Below are 19,530 nucleotides of genomic sequence, written 5' to 3' on the forward strand. Positions count from 1 at the left end.
CCGCATCAAAGGATGCGTACCGGACTGAACAAAGTTCGTCAGGAATGAAATCATTCACTGACTCCCCTTTTGGAAAAGACAAATGGTGAATCAACCTAAATTCACCACTCACCTTTTTGGGGACCACACCCAATGGGAACACCCTAAGATTCGGGAAGGGCGGCTCCGGGAAAGGCCCTATGACCCTGCCTTCGGCTACCTCCTTCCGAATCTTTTCCCTAACGATGTCTTCATGTCCCACAACCGACCTGAGGTTGTCAGACATGAAGGCCCTCCTAATCCCCATGTAAGGGATCCTGAATCCATTTGAGAATCCTAGCAAGAGAGCAGCTGCTCTTGAGCGAGGGTGGTAGTCCTTCAACCAACCCTCTAGTGCTTGTAAATTAATTGGGCTGGGCCCCTTTACCCCCAACAGGTGGGGGAGGTTTTGTTGGACCCCCACCCTTCTTTTCCGCCCCCTTCTTGGGGCGGGGGCACATGGAAGAGGCATGGTTCCCCCCACAATTCCCGCATGCATGCTTGTACCTGCAAAAGGGACGAAAACACGTCCCCTTTGCAGCAAACTCATGGCATGCTGGGGAGGCCCCCTTCCCCGCTCCCCCCGCAGCCGCCTTGGCTGGCATGGAAGCCACGGGCTCCTCCTCCATAAAGTGACCGCTATCGGTCCTGTCGCAACCTTCCTTGCTGGACATATACGTGGCCTGGAACCAAAGATCCGGCACCACCATATCCCAGGGCAAGGAGGGGTCATGGGCTATACGCATCCGGAAACCCTTATCATAATGCCGCCAAATAGTACCTCCGTACTCAAAATTAGCCCTGGCAATTAAATCAATATATTTAAGCAGGGAAGCGGCCCTAGCTGGCTGCCTCTGGATCACCACGGATGCGAAAGTCAAGAAAGCGTACAGCCATGAGCTGAAACACTTGGTGACTTTGGTCTTCTTTATCTTTTCCCCGGGCACTACATACTTGTCCTGCTTGTGGACCTCCCTGTTTAATAGGGAGAAGAGGTCCACATACTCCCCCCGCCAAATCGCCTCCTTCACTGACGGGTGGAGGTGGTACCCCAAGGGGGTGGCTGGCAGCCCACATGGGATGGCCCCAGGCTTGATGCTGGCGAACGGGTCCCACACGGTGGAGGCCCCCGTCCCCAGCATGCCTAGCCCCGGTGGATACACCAAAGGGGGCGGGGGCATAATAGCAGGCGCTGGAGGGATCCAACCCCCCTGCTCCTGGCCCTGGTGGGAAAACTACCCTTGGCGCTACTGCCGGCAGAGCCGGCAGGGACCAGACCTGACCACATGTGCCTAAAGTGGACCCCAGAAAACTAGCACCACTCCCCGAACCAGGCGGGTTAAACCCCGGACCCTGCATGGGGAGGAGCGGTGTGGTGGCTAAGTGTGGTGCAACCTCACCTGCCCCATAAGGGGTTGAAGACATCCACGGGGGGCCCATCCGAGCGGGGCCCTGGAATGCCGCCATCTGCCCCGACTGGGCCATCTGCCCGGTCTGGGCCATCTGCCCGGCCTGGGCTGCTTCATCTTCCGGATCCCTTCCCCAGGCCGCCGATGCAGCCGGGGGGAGCTCGCCTGGGCCCGATCCGGACCGCCAACGCTCCAACTCATCGAGCCTCTCCAGGACCCTGGCCCAAGAAAGAGAGGGAGAAACATCGGGGTGAGGGGCTGTGGGCATAAAACCCACCACCCCCTCTGATGGGACCACCCCAGGGGGCCCCTCCATGCTGGCCCGAGCCCGGGCAGAAGGCCTCAGAGCCCTTCTAGGCCGCACAGCTGGTTGGGCCGGAGGGGCCCGTGCTTGCCTCTTCTTTGGGGCCATCCCACCTACTGCCCAATTCAATGGGGATGAAGTAAGCACTCTAACCCCAAAACCCCAGCACTAAGGCCGCAGGCCCTACCAGGGGAAGGCCCAATCGGCTAAATGGGCCAATAACGCCCAGGGGCAGAAGAACCCTTAATGCGGGGCACCCCCCAGTATCTGCAGGTGTCCCAGTGGCCAGACGCCCCCCCCACCCTGGGCAGGGCCCAACCGTGCCCCCTCCCAGCCGGGAGCGCCCGATTCCACCACTCCCCCTCGAGCCCGAGGGGGACCAAGGACCACCAGCGCCGACACGCTCAGAGGCTCTCCGCCACCGCTGTGAGTTCCGAAAAGGCCTTTTTGCCGGAAAAAATTGCCACAAAATGGCGGCCGCAACACGAGGCCACTACAAAATGGCTGCCGCGAGCAGACTCAGCCGAATGTCTGCTCGTGGCCAATGGTCCGGGTGAAAAGGCTGAGCCCGGGCCTGCACGCCCTTAAATAGGGCCGGCAAGCCCCGCCCGGACCAATCAGCAGTCAGGCCTCGTTGGCCTGACTCTCGGGCGAAGTCTCGTCTCGCGAGACTTCGCCCGAGACCCAAGATGGCGACCGCCAGGAGCCCAGTGTCTTCCCGGCCCTCCTGCAAACGCTGCCGGCGGGTAAGTCCGCCGGCGCTATTTTCACGGGTGGTCTTGGAATGCATCCCCTGCAAAAAATGAGGGATCACTGTAATAGTTTCTGAGTTTCTAGCCAGATGCCTTAATCACTATATGCAGTGGTTCTCAACCTGGAGATTGAGGCCACTTTGGGGGTTGAATGAGTGTTTCATGGGGGGTCGCCTAAGACCATGGGAAAAGACCAATTTCACATGGTGTTAGGAACTAAAGCTTCTGTTCTGGTGCCTTAGAACATATTTTTACAATCCGACCAATCAGGTGTTTACAGTGGGGGTGTCCCTCTGACCTTCCTGCCAATCAGCTTAAAGATCTGTTGGGATAATTGGCACTAGATTTATGGTTGGGTGTCACCACAACCATATTAAGGGGTTGCGACATTAGAAAGGTTGAGAACCACTGCACTAGAGCAAATTAGCTCTCTAGACCAAATTTTTATTTCTTTATTGCTTCAATATTTTTGTTTTGTTTTGATGCCTATAGTAATAAAATAAAGTGAATTACAACTGACTTGATAGTTCTTCCATGGTAAACATCTGAATTTTATTATGGTTTTCTTTAAATGTTATAATTATGTATTTAACAATTCTTACAGATGACAAATACGCAAATGTTCCAGATTCAGTTTCACACTGGATTTGTACCTCTGGGATCAACAGCATTAAAATTTACTAAGTAAGTATCTCTAGAACACTGAACTGAATGAAAGTGGATATTATGAGATCTTGCAATAAATAGCTCACAAATCCAACAAGTGGAAACTGTAGATTTAATTTATTCAAGAAATATTTACCTTCAAAACAGGAATTTTTATAGATAGATAGATAGATAGATAGATAGATAGATAGATAGATAGATAGAAAGATAGATAGATAGATAGATAGATAGAAAGATAGATAGATAGATAGATAGATAGAAAGAAAGAAAGATAGATAGATAGAAAGAAAGAAAGAAAGATAGATAGATAGATAGATAGAATATAATTGCATAAGAATAATTACAATGCATTAATGAAGTAAATCCAGCTGCAAAAAACTATATTCAGGCTCAAAATATGATTTAACAGGTGATCTTCAAACCATTTTTTTGAATTAATTTTTAGGCCTGAGCTGGACGCATGTGATTCACCAGAAAAATATCCCCAACTCTTCCATATCATTGTGGAAATTGAAGTAGATTCTACTGATAGGCAAACTGACTTAACTCCTCCGTGGGAGAATTTTACCACAAAAGACATCAACCCAAGCATTCTTTTCTCATCACATCAGGAGCATCAAGACACCCTGGCTCTGGCAGGTAATGAAGGCATTTGTTTAACCTGGAGAAATAATCCCCAACATAGATGATTATGAGTTCCACTTCATAAACTCCCCACTCAGCATGGCCAAAGACTGGAGATTTCGGCTGTCATGAAAATATCAAGCTTGGCTATTTTAAATTCACTCATCTTTGATTTATTTGGACTCCTTTTACATTATAGGTAGAAGTTCTGTAGATGCAGTGCAAGATAACCTAAAGAATGTTGGCCAGGGTGCCTTCTTGTCCTCTCTCAGCTGGCAAGGTACATATGATTTCTCCTCAAGTCATCTATCTTTCAGAACTCACAGTTCACCCTCCTTCCCAAAGGTGGGTTTCAGCAGATTCTGACCAGTTCTGGAAAACTGGAAGTGGAAATTTTGAGTAGTTCAGAGAACCGGTAAATACCATCTCTGATTGGGCCCACCTCTATCTGTTCTATGCCTCTCGACTTCCAGCTGATTGGAAGGAAATAGGGATTTTGCAGTATCCTTCCCCTGGAGTGGGATGAGATTTTGCAGTATCATTCCCTCTGGAGTGAGGTGGGAATGGAGATTTTGCAGTATCCTTCCCCCTGGAGAGGGGTGGGAATGGAGATTTTGCAGTATCCTTCCCCTAGAAGTGAGATGGGAATGGAGATTTTGCAGTATCCTTCCCCTAGAAGTGAGATGGGAATGGAGATTTTGCAGTATCCTTCCCCCTGGAGTGGGGTGGGAATGGAGATTTTGCAGTATCCTTCCCCCTGGAGAGGGGTGGGAATGGAGATTTTGCAGTATCCTTCCCCTAGAAGTGAGATGGGAATGGAGATTTTGCAGTATCCTTCCCCTACAAGTGAGATGGGAATGGAAATTTTGCAGTATCCTTCCCCCTGGAGAGGGGTGGGAATGGAGATTTTGCAGTATCCTTCCCCTGCCATGCCCACCAAGCCATGTCATGCCCACCAAGCCACGCCCACAGAACCATGAATATATATATTTAATCCCACCACTTCTCCTTCCTGCCTCTTTTCAGAGTCCTCGAACATATTACGCCATAGTCCACAGGCATTCTTTACTTTAAACCAAATACCTGCATGTGCATGGAATTCAGTTCACATTTTTGAGTCAGCCAGATTTATTCTTGCTATTTGCACTCAACAATGTATGGCTGTAAAAATCACTGGAATGCAAACACCATACATTCATTTGTATTTTGGATATTCTCTGTGCATTGAGAATTACACACTATTACTTAATTATTACTGCTGGTATTATCTGCTTTCCCATGTGGCTGTTTCCCCCCCCACCTCCCTCCGAAGGATTTTTGTTCTGCCATAGAACAACCACAAAGTTGCTAGCTAATAATAAGCTGTTTTTACTACTTAGATCAAAAGGCAGAAAGAACCAGTTCTCATCCCAGCTCTGAGGACAGGGCAGCCCTGGTCCATGAAGAAAGCGAGCAATCGGATGATGAACTCTTATCTCTCTCCAGTCAGCACAGTGGGACCAGCACTGACAAAATTCATGGCGCTTCAAAGCACAGCAAAAAGCAACAAGAGCAACCAGGGCCACCTCCACAAGAGGATGCAGATCTTTTAGGTTTGGATGGCACTGCCATGAACTATCCAGCAGCTCCCACTGCACCACCTTCTAACTCAGATTTGCTGAGTGATCTTTTTGGGGGTGGAAATTCTGGCGGAATAAACCAAGGCAGTCAGGGAGCTGTTGAAGATGTCTTTCAGGTGGGTGGAACTGGTTCGGCACACTCAACTCCACGGCGGCCTGCAACTTCAGCATCCCCATCGTTGTCCCCAAGAATAGGAGAAGGTAAAAGAAAATCTTAACTATTAATGTATGAGCAGAGTAATCCTTGTTTACCAGGGTTGTGCACGCACAGAAACGTTTAGATATACTAACTTGAATTAAAGTTTACTTTGAGAAATAACATATTCAGATAAACAGTCTGTTCTGCTGGACTCTCTGGTAGGAGCCTCCCAAAAATTCAAAGGTACAAATTTCAGACACACACACGTTTGAAAATTCAAAACAATGTTCTTTATCACAAAATTCAAAATAAACTAAGCACTCTTTTTGTATTGCAAAGAGCACTCGTCCCAAAACAACCTGGTAGTTTGTACAAGTCCCTTATCAGTTCGTAAGTACTTAGCTTGCAGCTGTGAAGAAAGTCACAGCCCTTCTTCTTCCATGAAGTGAAACACACTTTGCTCTGTTTTGGTTTCAAAGTGGTGAAAAGTCAACAAAGGCCAGAGTCAGCAAGACATTCATGAAACACAACGATCAGATAATTCTCCACAACAGCCAAACCCACACACTGCTATTTATAGCAGCAGCACTAATTACAGCAGCCCCACCCAACCACAGGTGGCCTCATTTACTTTTGTAATAATCCTTTAGTTGTTGCTTCCTATGCATCACTCTACGCATGCGTGGATGTGTCATTAATTCTTGTTCAGAATCCAGAGATGATACAGATGGTTGATCTCCTCCTGGGCTGTCTGCCAAACTCTCCTCTTCTCTGTCACTCAGACCTCCTTGGTCAGAGGAGACTTCGTCGGCAGATTCCACTGGGAGCAAAACAGGCCTGCAGCATGTGGATGTCTCCCCCATATCCACCTGCACATTCCTTGGGGCAGGAGCTGGGGCAGAGCTAACCACAACGCAGTCTAAAGTCATACACATAATAAGTCAGAATAACAACCAAAATATTACCAAGTGCATACTATTTCTTGTCTTTGTCAAAATAACCAAAGAAAGATATCAAGCCTAAACACATTTTAGCTATAATACATGACTACAATACAGAGAATTGCAAAGCAAACCTAACAGTGAGTAGCCAGACGAAGAGAAACAGACAGGATGACTCAGAGAAATCAGCTATGAACTCTAGCTCCCTCCTGTGGCAGCCTGCAATACCGGCAGCCAATATATTGCCAACCCAATAGTTATGGACAGAGTCCTAACATTAACCATAACCTTACAGTACTTTACAAACAAATTCACTTTAAGCAACTGATGCTAAACAAGATTCCTTAGTTGTGTCTTCCTTTGCATTTATAAATTTTGGATGCTTTCTCTAGCTTGATTGTGTGCTCCAAGGGAGCAGGACATGTTATGACACCTACTGGCATATCCTGTGCCCTTGCACATATAATCATCGTTTACCTATGCAATGTGAATTGCCTATTTACATTGTGACAACAGGCATTCTTGATGTATTTGCTGAAAGCTGTGTGGCATCTATCATCACCGCAGCACGGGTCCAGTGTTGTTTTCCTCAACCTAATGACTGCTGTGATCTCCATGTTTACAATTAGATTAAAAGAATTGTGATACAGTGATCCCCCGGTTATTGCGTCCCCGACCATTGCGAATGGGCTACATCGCGATTTTTCAACCCGGAAGTAAAAACATCATCTGCGCATGTGCGCCCTTTTTTCCTATGGCCACACATGCGTAGATGGTGTTTCCCGCCGGGCAGATCAGCTGCTGGGCGGCTTCCCTGGGTCTTTCCCCTCTTGCTGGCGGGAGGGCGAGAAGCCCCCCCCCAGCACCCGCTCGCCCTCCGTTCGCCCGCCCTTCGCCCGGCCACCCGCCATTTGCTCGCTGCTCGCCCGGCCACCCGGGTTCGTTTGGCTTCGGGACTCAGTTGGGAAGCGGCACGGGTGTTTTAAAAGGTCTCCGCCGGCATGGGGGGCTTCTTAGCACCCCCCCAAACCCAGGTTGGGGGTTCGGGGGGGTAGGAAGCCCCCCATGCCGGTGGAGACCTTTTAAAACACCCGTGCCGCTTCCCAGCTGAGTCCTCAAGCCAAGCGCAGAAGTTAGCCTTGAATCCCTTTGAATCCCGCCGCTTCTGCTGGATACGGGCGATGGGGGGGGCGAGCTGCCACAGCCCCTGGCTTCCTCACCGCTCGTCCCACCCACCGCTCGTATCCAGCAGAAGCTGCTGGATTCAAAGTGATTCAGGGAACAGAATGGAGCGTTCCGCGGCGGGGCTGCTAAGGGGGGGGGAGCCGAGCCCAGCCCCGTGACATTCGCTTTCCTGCCACCCGCAGCCGAGTGATCCTGGGCTCCTTCGCAACCTCGGAGAGCTTCCTGGGCATGAAAGCTCACGAAAACCAGGAAGCTCTCTGAGGTTACGAAGGAGCCCACGATCACTCGGCTGCAGGCGGCAGGAAGGCGAATGCCACGGGGCTGGGCTCGGTTATCCCCTCGGCTCCCCTCCTACCAGCCCCGCCGCGGAAGGCTCCATTCTGTTCCCTGAATGGAGACCGCCGGCCGCTCAATCGGGCCGGCAGGGAACAGAATGGAGCCTTCCGCGGCGGGGCTGGTAGGAGGGGAGCCGAGCCCAGCCCCGTGGCATTCGCCTTCCTGCCGCCTGCAGCCGAGTGATCGTGGGCTCCTTCGCAACCTCAGAGAGCTTCCTGGTTTTCGTGAGCTTTCATGCCCAGGAAGCTCTCCGAGGTTGCGAAGGAGCCCAGGATCACTCGGCTGCAGGCGGCAGGAAGGCGAATGCCACGGGGCTGGGCTCGGTTATCCCCTCGGCTCCCCTCCTACCAGCCCCGCCGTGGAAGGCTCCATTCTGTTCCCTGAATGGAGACCGCCGGCCGCTCAATCGGGCCGGCAGGGAACAGAATGGGGCCTTCCGCGGCGGGGCTGGTAGGAGGGGAGCCGAGGACGGAACCGAGCCCAGCCCCGTGGCATTCGCCTTCCTGCCGCCTGCAGCCGAGTGATCGTGGGCTCCTTCGCAACCTCGGAGAGCTTCCTGGGCATGAAAGCTCACGAAAACCAGGAAGCTCTCTGAGGTTGCGAAGGAGCCCACGATCACTCGGCTGCAGGCGGCAGGAAGGCGAATGCCACGGGGCTGGGCTCGGTTATCCCCTCGGCTCCCCTCCTACCAGCCCCGCCGTGGAAGGCTCCATTCTGTTCCCTGAATGGAGACCGCCGGCCGCTCAATCGGGCCGGCAGGGAACAGAATGGGGCCTTCCGCGGCGGGGCTGGTAGGAGGGGAGCCGAGGACGGAACCGAGCCCAGCCCCGTGGCATTCGCCTTCCTGCCGCCTGCAGCCGAGTGATCGTGGGCTCCTTCGCAACCTCAGAGAGCTTCCTGGTTTTCGTGAGCTTTCATGCCCAGGAAGCTCTCCGAGGTTGCGAAGGAGCCCACGATCACTCGGCTGCAGGCGGCAGGAAGGCGAATGCCACGGGGCTGGGCTCGGTTATCCCCTCGGCTCCCCTCCTACCAGCCCCGCCGTGGAAGGCTCCATTCTGTTCCCTGAATGGAGACCGCCGGCCGCTCAATCGGGCCGGCAGGGAACAGAATGGGGCCTTCCGCGGCGGGGCTGGTAGGAGGGGAGCCGAGGACGGAACCGAGCCCAGCCCCGTGGCATTCGCCTTCCTGCCGCCTGCAGCCGAGTGATCGTGGGCTCCTTCGCAACCTCGGAGAGCTTCCTGGGCATGAAAGCTCACGAAAACCAGGAAGCTCTCTGAGGTTGCGAAGGAGCCCACGATCACTCGGCTGCAGGCGGCAGGAAGGCGAATGCCACGGGGCTGGGCTCGGTTCCGTCCTCGGCTCCCCTCCTACCAGCCCCGCCGCGGAAGGCTCCATTCTGTTCCCTGCCGGCCCGATTGAGCGGCCGGCGGTCTCCATTCAGGGAACAGAATGGAGCCTTCCGCGGCGGGGCTGGCAGGCCTCGGAGCCGGTCTGCCTCACTGCCTCCAGTCCGCGGCAATTCCCCTCAGCACGCTGCCGGATCCAGCGGGGGAGGGGGGGAAGCGAAGGCGCGGCGATGGGCAAGGGCTGCCAGTGAGCCTTCTCCGTCCCTTTCCTGCTGCACCGGTCTGGGGCCAAGTGGGCGGGGGGCGGCCGGGACCTCGCCTGTCTCCGCCGCCCGCATCGCCCCTCCGGCGGGCCGGCCTCCCCCGCCCGCCTCTGCTGCAGCCGCCACCGCCTCCCCGACTGGCACAAAAGGGCCCCGCCCGCCCCGCCCCGAAGCTTACCTTGCGGCGGGATTCCCTCCCCCCGCAGCCAAAACTAAAAGCCTGTCTCTTTTTTTTCTTGCGGCGAGCCCAAGCCGTTTCTCTCTCGACCGCAGCCGAGCTTCCCTCGGCCCCCTTTGGCCCCGTCGCCTCCTCCCCGCCTGCCTTTCCTCGCCAAGCGCACGAAAAAAAAGAGAGAAGGCTTCTACCAGAAGCTGGGTTGGGGGTTCCCATGTCGGCGGGGATGTTTTAAAACACCCGCGCGACTTTCCAATGAGTCCCGAAGACAAACGCGTTGTCTTCGGGACTCATTGGAAAGTCGCGCGGGTGTTTTAAAACATCCCCGCCGACATGAGGGGCTCGCTAGCACACCCCCAAACCCGGGTTGGGGGTTCGGGGGTGTGCTAGGGAGCCTCCCATGTCGGCGGGGATGTTTTAAAACACCCGCGCGACTTTCCAATGAGTCCCGAAGACAAACGCGTTGTCTTCGGGACTCATTGGAAAGTGGCGCGGGTGTTTTAAAACATCCCCGCCGACATGGGAGGCTCGCTAGCACACCCCCAAACCCGGGTTGGGGGTTCGGGGGTGTGCTAGGGAGCCTCCCATGTCGGCGGGGATGTTTTAAAACACCCGCGCGACTTTCCAATGAGTCCCGAAGACAAACGCGTTGTCTTCGGGACTCATTGGAAGGTCGCGCGGGTGTTTTAAAACATCCCCGCCGACATGAGGGGCTCGCTAGCACACCCCCAAACCCGGGTTGGGGGTTCGGGGGTGTGCTAGGGAGCCTCCCATGTCGGCGGGGATGTTTTAAAACACCCGCGCCACTTTCCAATGAGTCCCGAAGACAAACGCGTTGTCTTCGGGACTCATTGGAAAGTGGCGCGGGTGTTTTAAAACATCCCCGCCGACATGGGAGGCTCGCTAGCACACCCCCAAACCCGGGTTGGGGGTTCGGGGGTGTGCTAGGGAGCCTCCCATGTCGGCGGGGATGTTTTAAAACACCCGCGCGACTTTCCAATGAGTCCCGAAGACAAACGCGTTGTCTTCGGGACTCATTGGAAGGTCGCGCGGGTGTTTTAAAACATCCCCGCCGACATGAGGGGCTCGCTAGCACACCCCCAAACCCGGGTTGGGGGTTCGGGGGTGTGCTAGGGAGCCTCCCATGTCGGCGGGGATGTTTTAAAACACCCGCGCCACTTTCCAATGAGTCCCGAAGACAAACGCGTTGTCTTCGGGACTCATTGGAAAGTGGCGCGGGTGTTTTAAAACATCCCCGCCGACATGGGAGGCTCGCTAGCACACCCCCATCTCGGCGGGGACGTTTTAAAACACCCGCGCCGCCCCCAAGTAAAAACACCATCTGCACATGCGCAGAAGGTGTTTTTACTTCCGCAGCGCTACTTCGCGAAAACCCGCTCATTGCGGGGGGTCCTGGAACGGAACCCTCGCAAAGAGCGGGGGATCACTGTACTTGCTTTGGCAGTTGTTCACCTTAAGGACACAGTTTGTGTAAAGTTAAGAATATTACACAATTTCTTTAAAAATATAAGCATATTACCTAGTATTGGAATAGAAAGGAGTAGCGTGTTCTTATAATTAACTTTTTCTTCCCCAGCATCTACCTTTGACCCATTTGGGGGTAGTCCTAAGCAGCCTGTCCCAGATCTTTTAGGCTCTTTCCTTTCATCAAATGCCAAAAGTGATCCTTTTCTTCAAGCAACAAGGAGTCCTTCGCCTACAGTGCAAGGGGATCCTTTTAACATGGGTATGATGTCCTTTGTAATTTTGAATTATGAGAAAAAACAATGATGCTGGCCCCTCCCCCCGAAAATGTGGGTTACATACAAATGGAATAAGTAAAATGTTTCATTTTCCAAATTCTTTACATTGTGCTGTGAATAGTATCTGTTCATGAATGAAGGCAAATTTATTTTATTTATTTATTCAATTTTTATGCCGCCCTTCTCCTTAGACTCAGGGCGGCTTACAACTTGTTAGCAATAGCACTTTTTAACAGAGCCAGCATATTGCCCCCACAATCCAGGCCCTCAAATACTGTATATGTGTCCCAGGACAGGGATCCAATTTGGGTTGGTCATTGGGACCAGAGGTTTCTGAGTTTTCAGACTCATGTTGGATCCTGTCCTCAGATAACTTTTCTCTCGGATGACTGACACAGATTAGATCCTTCAGTATCTTTCAGTGAAGATAAAGGGATAAAATCTCATAAGTTTTGGAGTGCAGAAAAGACTTCATCTCTTCGGAAGCATAAGAAAATGCATAAAAGGCAGGAAAATGAAGCCAAAAGGAAAAAAAGAATAAAATTGAAAAAAAAAAAATTCAGCTAGAAGGCCAAATAGAACTGGCCACTGGAAGAAAATGTCTTTATGATTGAGACAAAAGTAGAGCCTTTTTTTGAGTATTATTATGATGGATACATATTGTAATGCAATTTCAAAATAATTATGTTAAGGCTGGAATGAAAACAAGGATATTTTAAGAAGGGAAAAACTTCTTTATTTATACATAAATAAAGAATAGGTTTCCCAAAGTGAAAAGATCCTTAGAAAAGTGAGAAACCACTTTTATACAGTTCAAACATTGGGTTTGGAATGTGTTCTCTCATTGGATAGCCTGATTTGAGTAATAAAGCATCTCCATGTTCATTTAATTAAGAATAGTAAACCACAAAGTTCAAATTGTTCACAAGTCAAACAGCAAAACATTGCGTGGTTATTAGTAAGATTTTTGGAGAAACTCTCATATTTTTTTAAAAAATGTGAATAAGACTGTAATCTTATTTGCAAAAAATGTGGAATCTGTTCATCCTCAGTGACCTGACTCAACCTTGTCAGATACTTCTGAGACACCTGAAGTAGCATGACTGTGTGAGAAATTAAGTTTACATTAAGTCATTGACATTGTCAATGAAGTAGATGCCTTTCTCATACTCATACTATCAAGTGCTTATTTTCCAATATTTCCATGGCTGAAGCAATATTTTGCCTTCTGGTTTTCACCCAATGTCATGGAGAAAATCTATGTGGTAGCAAATAATATCAATTTTCATCCAGTGATCTGCTGGACATTGGCACAGTTGATGTATTTTCTATATTGAGAACTCCAGTTCTCACACGAGCTGTTCTTTGAACTTTGACCCCACCAATATTTTAGAATGAGATTATTCATATATGATCCACTCCATGATTTGTACTAGACTACCATGGCTTAAGCATCCACAGCTAAGGACAAGGAAAGGATTGGAAAAAAAAATCTAAAATGTCTAAGTACCAAAAATACCTGGACACAATATTCATCACAGCCAATATTTAGGGAATTGTGTTCCCTCAAAAATTATTGCAGAACAATTTTGTCCACTTCCTACTTTACACAATTGGGAAGATGCAAAAATGGTTGAAGGAGGCAACACTTTCTTCTGATTAAATATCATATTTTTTTGGAGTATAAGATACACTTTCCCCCAAAAAGAGGGTGGAAATGTTGGTGCGTCTTATACACTGAATACAGCCATTTTTGTCCTCTGTCCAAAGCCCTATCCCAGTGTCCTATTTTTGCAAAAAAAAAAAAGAGAGGCAATTTTTCACAAAAATTGGGTGCACAAAGGATTTGGGAAGCCTGCAGAGTGCTTCTGGAAAGGCAAAAAAAATGCCACTGTTTTTGTGAAAAATGGGTGAAAAGCTGTTTTTTCACAAAAATGGCCCTTTTGGCTTCCCCCCAAACCTCTGCAGGCCTCCCAAACCTTCTGTGCGCCCTGTTTTTCACCCATTTTTGCAAAAAATGGGGTACACAGAAGATTTGGAAAGCCTGCAGAGTGCTCCTGAGTCTGGGCAGGACAATTTTTTTTTCTTATTTACCTCTTCCAAATCTTGGTGCGTCTTATGCACCAGTGCGTCTAATAGTCCGAAAAATACGGTAAGTAGAATTTTGACCTTCATGCATTCTAAGGTCAAAATTCTACTTACCATATTTTTCAAACTATTAGATGCACCGATGTATAAGATGCACCAAGATTTCAAAGAGGTAAATAAGAAAAATAAATTCTAAGCAATAAATAAGTTGATAGAGGCCAACATTTTGTTTACAGCACTGAAATTTGCATTTTAAAAATATGGAATTGGGAATATAGTAGTGCACTGATATCCATTAAGATCATATTGACTGCTTGTGGTTTAGACATTGTTGCATGACAGTCTTTAAGTGTTGCATGAAAAATTCCACCTATGTAAAGTTCATGAACCTGAATTTTTCAGATGATAAAAAGCATGCACATTGATTTTGTGAAAATGAATTTAGAATATTTAGAATGTTTTCTAAATTCTTATTAGTGAATACTAATTTCAGCAGAAATTGGCTATTTTTTTGGGAGAAAATTGCATATATGTTTACTTAATGAAAAGACATGGTGAATTTCCCATAAACAATGTGCTAAAGGCTGAAACAAATGCCTGGAGGACTTTTTATACTGCTATTTAAAAAATATTGCTAAATGGCAATGTTTATCTTTTAAGGTCCTTCAAACACACCATCCGTTTCCATCCAGCCAGATATTTCAGGAGACTGGGAATGGCCTAGTAAATCAGGTTTGTCTGAAATTAATATCTGTTTAAGATGATTTATGCCAATAGCGATAGCACTTAGTTCTTTACAGCCCTCTCTAAGCATTTACAGAGTCAGTATGTTGCCTCCAACAGTCTGGGTCCTCTTTTACTACCTTGGATGGATAGAAGGCCAAGTCAACCTTGAGCCAATGAAACAAATATCTAATACAATGTTCCCTCGCTTTTCGTGGGGGATGCATTCCAAGACCGCCCGTGAAAGTTGAATTTCCACGAAGTAGAGATGCGGAAGTAAATACACTATGTTTGGCTATGAACAGTATCACAAGCCTTCCCTTAACACTTTAAACTCCTAAATTGCAATTTTCCATTCCCTTAACAACCATTCAGATTATTACTCACCATGTTTATTTATTAAAGTTTATTAAAAAAATATTTATTAAAGGCAGACGAAAATTTGGCGATGACATATGATGTCATCGGGTGGGAAAAAACGTGGTATAGGGAAAAAACCCGCAAAGTATTTTTTAATTAATATTTTTGAAAAACCGTGGTATAGACTTTCCGCAAAGTTCGAACCTGCGAAAATCGAGGGAACACTGTATCTAGTAATTAAGATTGTTTTTGTGAAAGGTGTCCACCTAAGAACTGTGACATCATCAGTTTATAAGTAGCTGTTTGCTGTAAGATTTATATTCCACCTTCCCTTCAAGAGCTCAAGATGACATACTTAGCACTATTTGGGGTGGAGGGTGTCTTCAAATTTCTATCGATTCCTGATAATTGCTGAGAGCAGACATTGCAATTTGCTTAGCAAGATTTTTTGAAGTGTTTTGCCACTTTTGATAAGGCTGAGAGAGAATGACTGGCCTGAGATCACACAATGGGCTTCATGTTTAAGGCAGAATTAGAATTTATTGTCTCCTAGTTCTTAGCCTGGTGCCTTCACCACTACAGCAAACTGACTCTCTAAATAAAGTGGCAAGAACTGTATTTTTCAGAGTATAAGACACACTTTCCCCCCCTCCTAAAAGAGCTGAAAATTAGGGTGCGTCTTATATTCCAGATGTAGCCCTGCCCACTCATAGGGCCCTCAGCCATCACACGTCCTCTTCCTAGATGCAGAGATTGCCACTGACAATGGGTTGTGTTTTTGAGCTCCATGCATTTTTGAGCTCCACGCTTCCAAACGCTTTCATGGTACCCAAAATGGCTGTCTGGGACAGCTGTTGCCTTCTCTTACCCCTTCCCCACTTTGCCTGCTTTAGTCACTGGACCTCCCTCTGAGAATCAGCTGTGCCTTTTCAGCCCAAACTGAAAATAATAATAATAATAATAATAATAATAATAATAATAATAATAATAAAAAATTAGATTTGTATGCCACCCCTCTCCGCAGACTAAGCAATTTTCTGTGCTTTGCCTGCTTTTCTAATTGCTACTCCCTCTGACAACCAGCTGTGCTTTAAAAGCACAGCCCTCACCACCCCCAACCTCAAAACTAGCAAGTGAACTAATGTGCTGAAGCTGACCAGGCTAAGGACTAGCCAGATAAATACCTGGTAGGCAGGTTTTTTTCTCCCCTATTTTCCTCACCAAAAAATTAAGGTGCGTCTTATATTTATTTATTTATTTATTTAATTTATTTATTGGATTTGTATGCCGCCCCTCTCTGTAGACTTGGGGTGGCTAACAACAATAATAAAAACAGCATGTAAATCCAATACTACAACAACTAAAAACCCTTATTTTAAAACCAATCATATCTACAAGCAAACATACCATGCATAAATTGTAAAGGCCTAGAGGGAAAGAGTATCTCAGTTCCCCCATGCCTGATGGCAGAGGTGGGCTTTAAGGAGCTTACGAAAGGCGAGGAAGGTGGGGGCAATTCTAATCTCCGGGGGGGGGGAGTTGGTTCCAGAGGGCCGGGGCCACCACAGAGAAGGCTCTTCCCCTGGGCCCCTCCAAATGACATTGTTTAGTTGTTACTGAAGTTTTGAAAATATGCTTGTTCAATGGACACAACACATTTAAATTTTAATATTTAAAATTTTAATATCTTAAATTTTGAAAGGCTGCCTAAAAAAAAGGTATCATCAGAAGTGCTAATGAAATAGAAAAAAATATGACACCCAGAGAAGTATTGATGTATTACAGAAATTTTACAAAAGCATGTTTACTACAAGTTATACATACTGCTATTTATATTTATCTAGTTACCAAAAGCCTTTTTATAGTACATGAGCCAAATAAACTTCTTTATTCTCTATTTACTTAATAACATGTTTTAATGAAAAAAGTAATGTAGATGTTATTTTTTTCTACTCTGCCAAAGAGTGGGTGCTTGTTGAGACTTGTTCAATGTTGTTTGAATGTACTGTATCTTCAATGCAGACCTCATAGAAAGACATATTCCCACATTATTCCCATATTCCCACATCATCCGACGTTTTGGGGTGAGGTATCAGCAATATGCTGATGATGCCCAGTTGAATATCTCCACCCCAAGTCAGTTCAGTGAAGCAGTGGATGTGATGTGCCAGTGCCTGGAAGCTGTTAGGGTCTGGGTGGGTGTAAACAGGCTCAGACTTAACCCAGACAAGACCGAGTGGCTGTGGGTTTTGCCTCCATAGGACTGTATTGAGTATCCATCCTTGACTCGGGGAGTGTGGGAGAGACTACCACCACTCTATTGCCCTTCTGGAAAGCATTGAAGACCTGGCTTTTCTGGAAGACTTGGGCCATTGATCTCGCAATTTTATGAGGTCTGGCCTTGAATGATATGTATGTATGTATGCGATTTTTAAAACTGTTTTAACTTAATCTTTATGATTTTTTAAATGCAGTTTATATCTTGTTGTAAGTCACCCAAAGTCCTTTAGGAGTTGGGCAGCATAGAAATACAATAAATAGTTAGATAAATAAATAAATAAATAAATAAATAAATAAATAAATAGATAGATAGGTAGGTAGGTAGGTAGATAGGTAGATAAATAGATAGATAGATAGATAGATAGATAGATAGATAGATAGATAGATAGATAGATAACAATTCTATGAACGATATGGTTTGCTTATGTTGATGGGGTTGGGTTGCTTATGCAGTTAGGTTGTGCTAGTTTTAGCTCTGATTCAATGTCAATTATATTTTATCAACTTGCTCTTTCTCTTCTTCTTACATCATCTAGGTAGGATGAGCAAATCAACTGCTTCCAGCCCTACAGGATCACTGCACAACACCCCTACACATCAAGCCAAACCACAAACTCTGGATCCTTTTGCTGACTTGGGAGCTCTTGGTGCAAATCTAGCAGGTTGACTCATGATTGCATGACTAAACCACATGTATATTCAGAAGTGCATGTTCATATAACAGTCTGCTATTAATGTCAGTTGCTTGCTTCTCCAGAATGAATAATCAAAGTCAATCCATGAATGGCAGATAACAAAAGACTGCCATTTACGCAGCTCTCAGTATTTTACATGATGCTCTAGACCAGGGATAGGCAAAGTTGGCTCTTCTATGACTTGAGGACTTCAACTCCCAGAATGCCTGAGCCAATACATGCTAGCTCTGGAATTCTAGGAGTTGAGGTCCACATGTCATAGAAGACCCAACGTTGCCTACCCCTACTCTAGACAAATATTAAGCTATTGGAGGCTCCTCTAAATTTTAAATAAAACTAACATAAGCCATAAAAGTAAAAAGAAAGTAAAAAGAAAAGTGAAAAATAGAAAACAAAATCAACAATCAAAGAAGAAAAGAAAAAGATGTTACCTCCCTTCTTCCCAGCAAACATACCTGAAAAACATATTACCTCTTCTTAAAATGTAACAAACCGCTTAACCTTATATCTCATCTCATTATCAATAAACATAAACATCCTCATCATTCTTCCTAATCAGTAAAGTTCAGTAAGGATTATCAGAATTATAATCTATTATAAACTTAATCTAATAAATCTAACAAATCCACTTATTTATATCCCCTTGTCTGTTCTTAAGCAAATCCCACAAACATCACCAATTAAATACAACCAATAAAGGTTACCAGAGTTAATACTTCAATCATTTTAAACTTAAATAAAAAACAATTTAAATATAGCAAATAAGCTATTTTCATTAAAACAAAACCTTAGAACATTATTTTCCAATTCTAGTAAAAAAAATCCTTTCAAGACTGGTAGAAATAACCATAGCCAATTTTATCCTTGATCAAATAAGCACATTATTTATTCTTTCCCCTTACGTCCAAAATCTTAATAGGTCTCCTCAAATAATATTCAAACATATCGTTTCTTTTCATTTATTTTTCTTTTCTCATAAAATCACCAACAACATTAATAAATCCCTTTTGTAAATCCAGTATAAAATACTTATGCAAATCATTATTCTGGCCTATTATTCACATATCATTTTTAATTATTAACCATCACCTAGCTTTATTGGTAGGTTCAGTTCATCTTATTCTATATCTTTCTTATAGACTGTTATTATTTAAATCCATATTTAAGTCAAATTCATTCTCCAATGAAAGTTATTTCACTTCCATAGCATCATCTAGTCTTTCAATTACAGCCAAATATATATATACTGTATGTGTTTAAGTATCTGCTGAATAATTTTTTCCACGCACAGCTTGCAGTTATTTTATTTGCTTTACATGCCCTCTAGTGTCCAACCTTCAAAGACCTAACTTATTACACTATGTTTTTTCAAGTAAAGTACTGTAAATATCCACTGTTTCCCATGGGAAAGACTTTATAATCAACGTCAATGTTCTATTTCAAATCTGTTTTTGTTATTTTCCAAAAAATAATATTTTTTCTAGTCCTTACATTCACATTTAAAACACTTCTTTCACTAAGGATAAAGAGACTTACCCAGTGAATGTAGTAAAAACTTCTCAGTCGAAAGGATCCTAATATTTCTGCAACAGTAAAAAGATAATACAATACATTGATCAAGAAATGAGACTGTTTCACTTTTGTCCTTAAAAGGAGGCATTGCAGCTGTAAGGTTAAGTGGTATCCCAACTACTCCCAACCATTCAACTCATAAACCAACTGCAAAATTGTGGTTTCTGTGATGTACTCATGAGAAGTGGTTATCCAGAATAGACATGGTTATCTCATGATCTGTCCTTTTTTTGGGGAGAGATTTTTACCAGTGCAGATTTATTTATTATTTA

The 19,530-nt window shown here is 46.1% G+C and overlaps 1 protein-coding gene across 7 annotated transcripts in view; it reads left to right on the forward strand.

The window, feature by feature from the left end:
• DNAJC6 (DnaJ heat shock protein family (Hsp40) member C6) overlaps positions 1-19,530 on the forward strand; it is a 96,754-nt gene that overhangs the window by 63,621 nt on the left and 13,603 nt on the right. For all 7 annotated transcript variants that reach the window (XM_070746087.1, XM_070746082.1, XM_070746086.1 and 4 more), the window contains 7 exons: positions 3,088-3,167; positions 3,595-3,788; positions 3,973-4,053; positions 5,153-5,593; positions 11,375-11,524; positions 14,289-14,360; positions 17,528-17,653. In XM_070746087.1, coding sequence (XP_070602188.1) covers positions 3,088-3,167; positions 3,595-3,788; positions 3,973-4,053; positions 5,153-5,593; positions 11,375-11,524; positions 14,289-14,360; positions 17,528-17,653 — 1,144 coding nt within the window. The remainder of the gene's footprint in view (positions 1-3,087; positions 3,168-3,594; positions 3,789-3,972; positions 4,054-5,152; positions 5,594-11,374; positions 11,525-14,288; positions 14,361-17,527; positions 17,654-19,530) is intronic.

The sequence above is a fragment of the Erythrolamprus reginae genome, chromosome 3 (assembly GCF_031021105.1).
Source record: "Erythrolamprus reginae isolate rEryReg1 chromosome 3, rEryReg1.hap1, whole genome shotgun sequence".
Classification (NCBI taxonomy): Eukaryota; Metazoa; Chordata; class Lepidosauria; order Squamata; family Dipsadidae; genus Erythrolamprus; species Erythrolamprus reginae.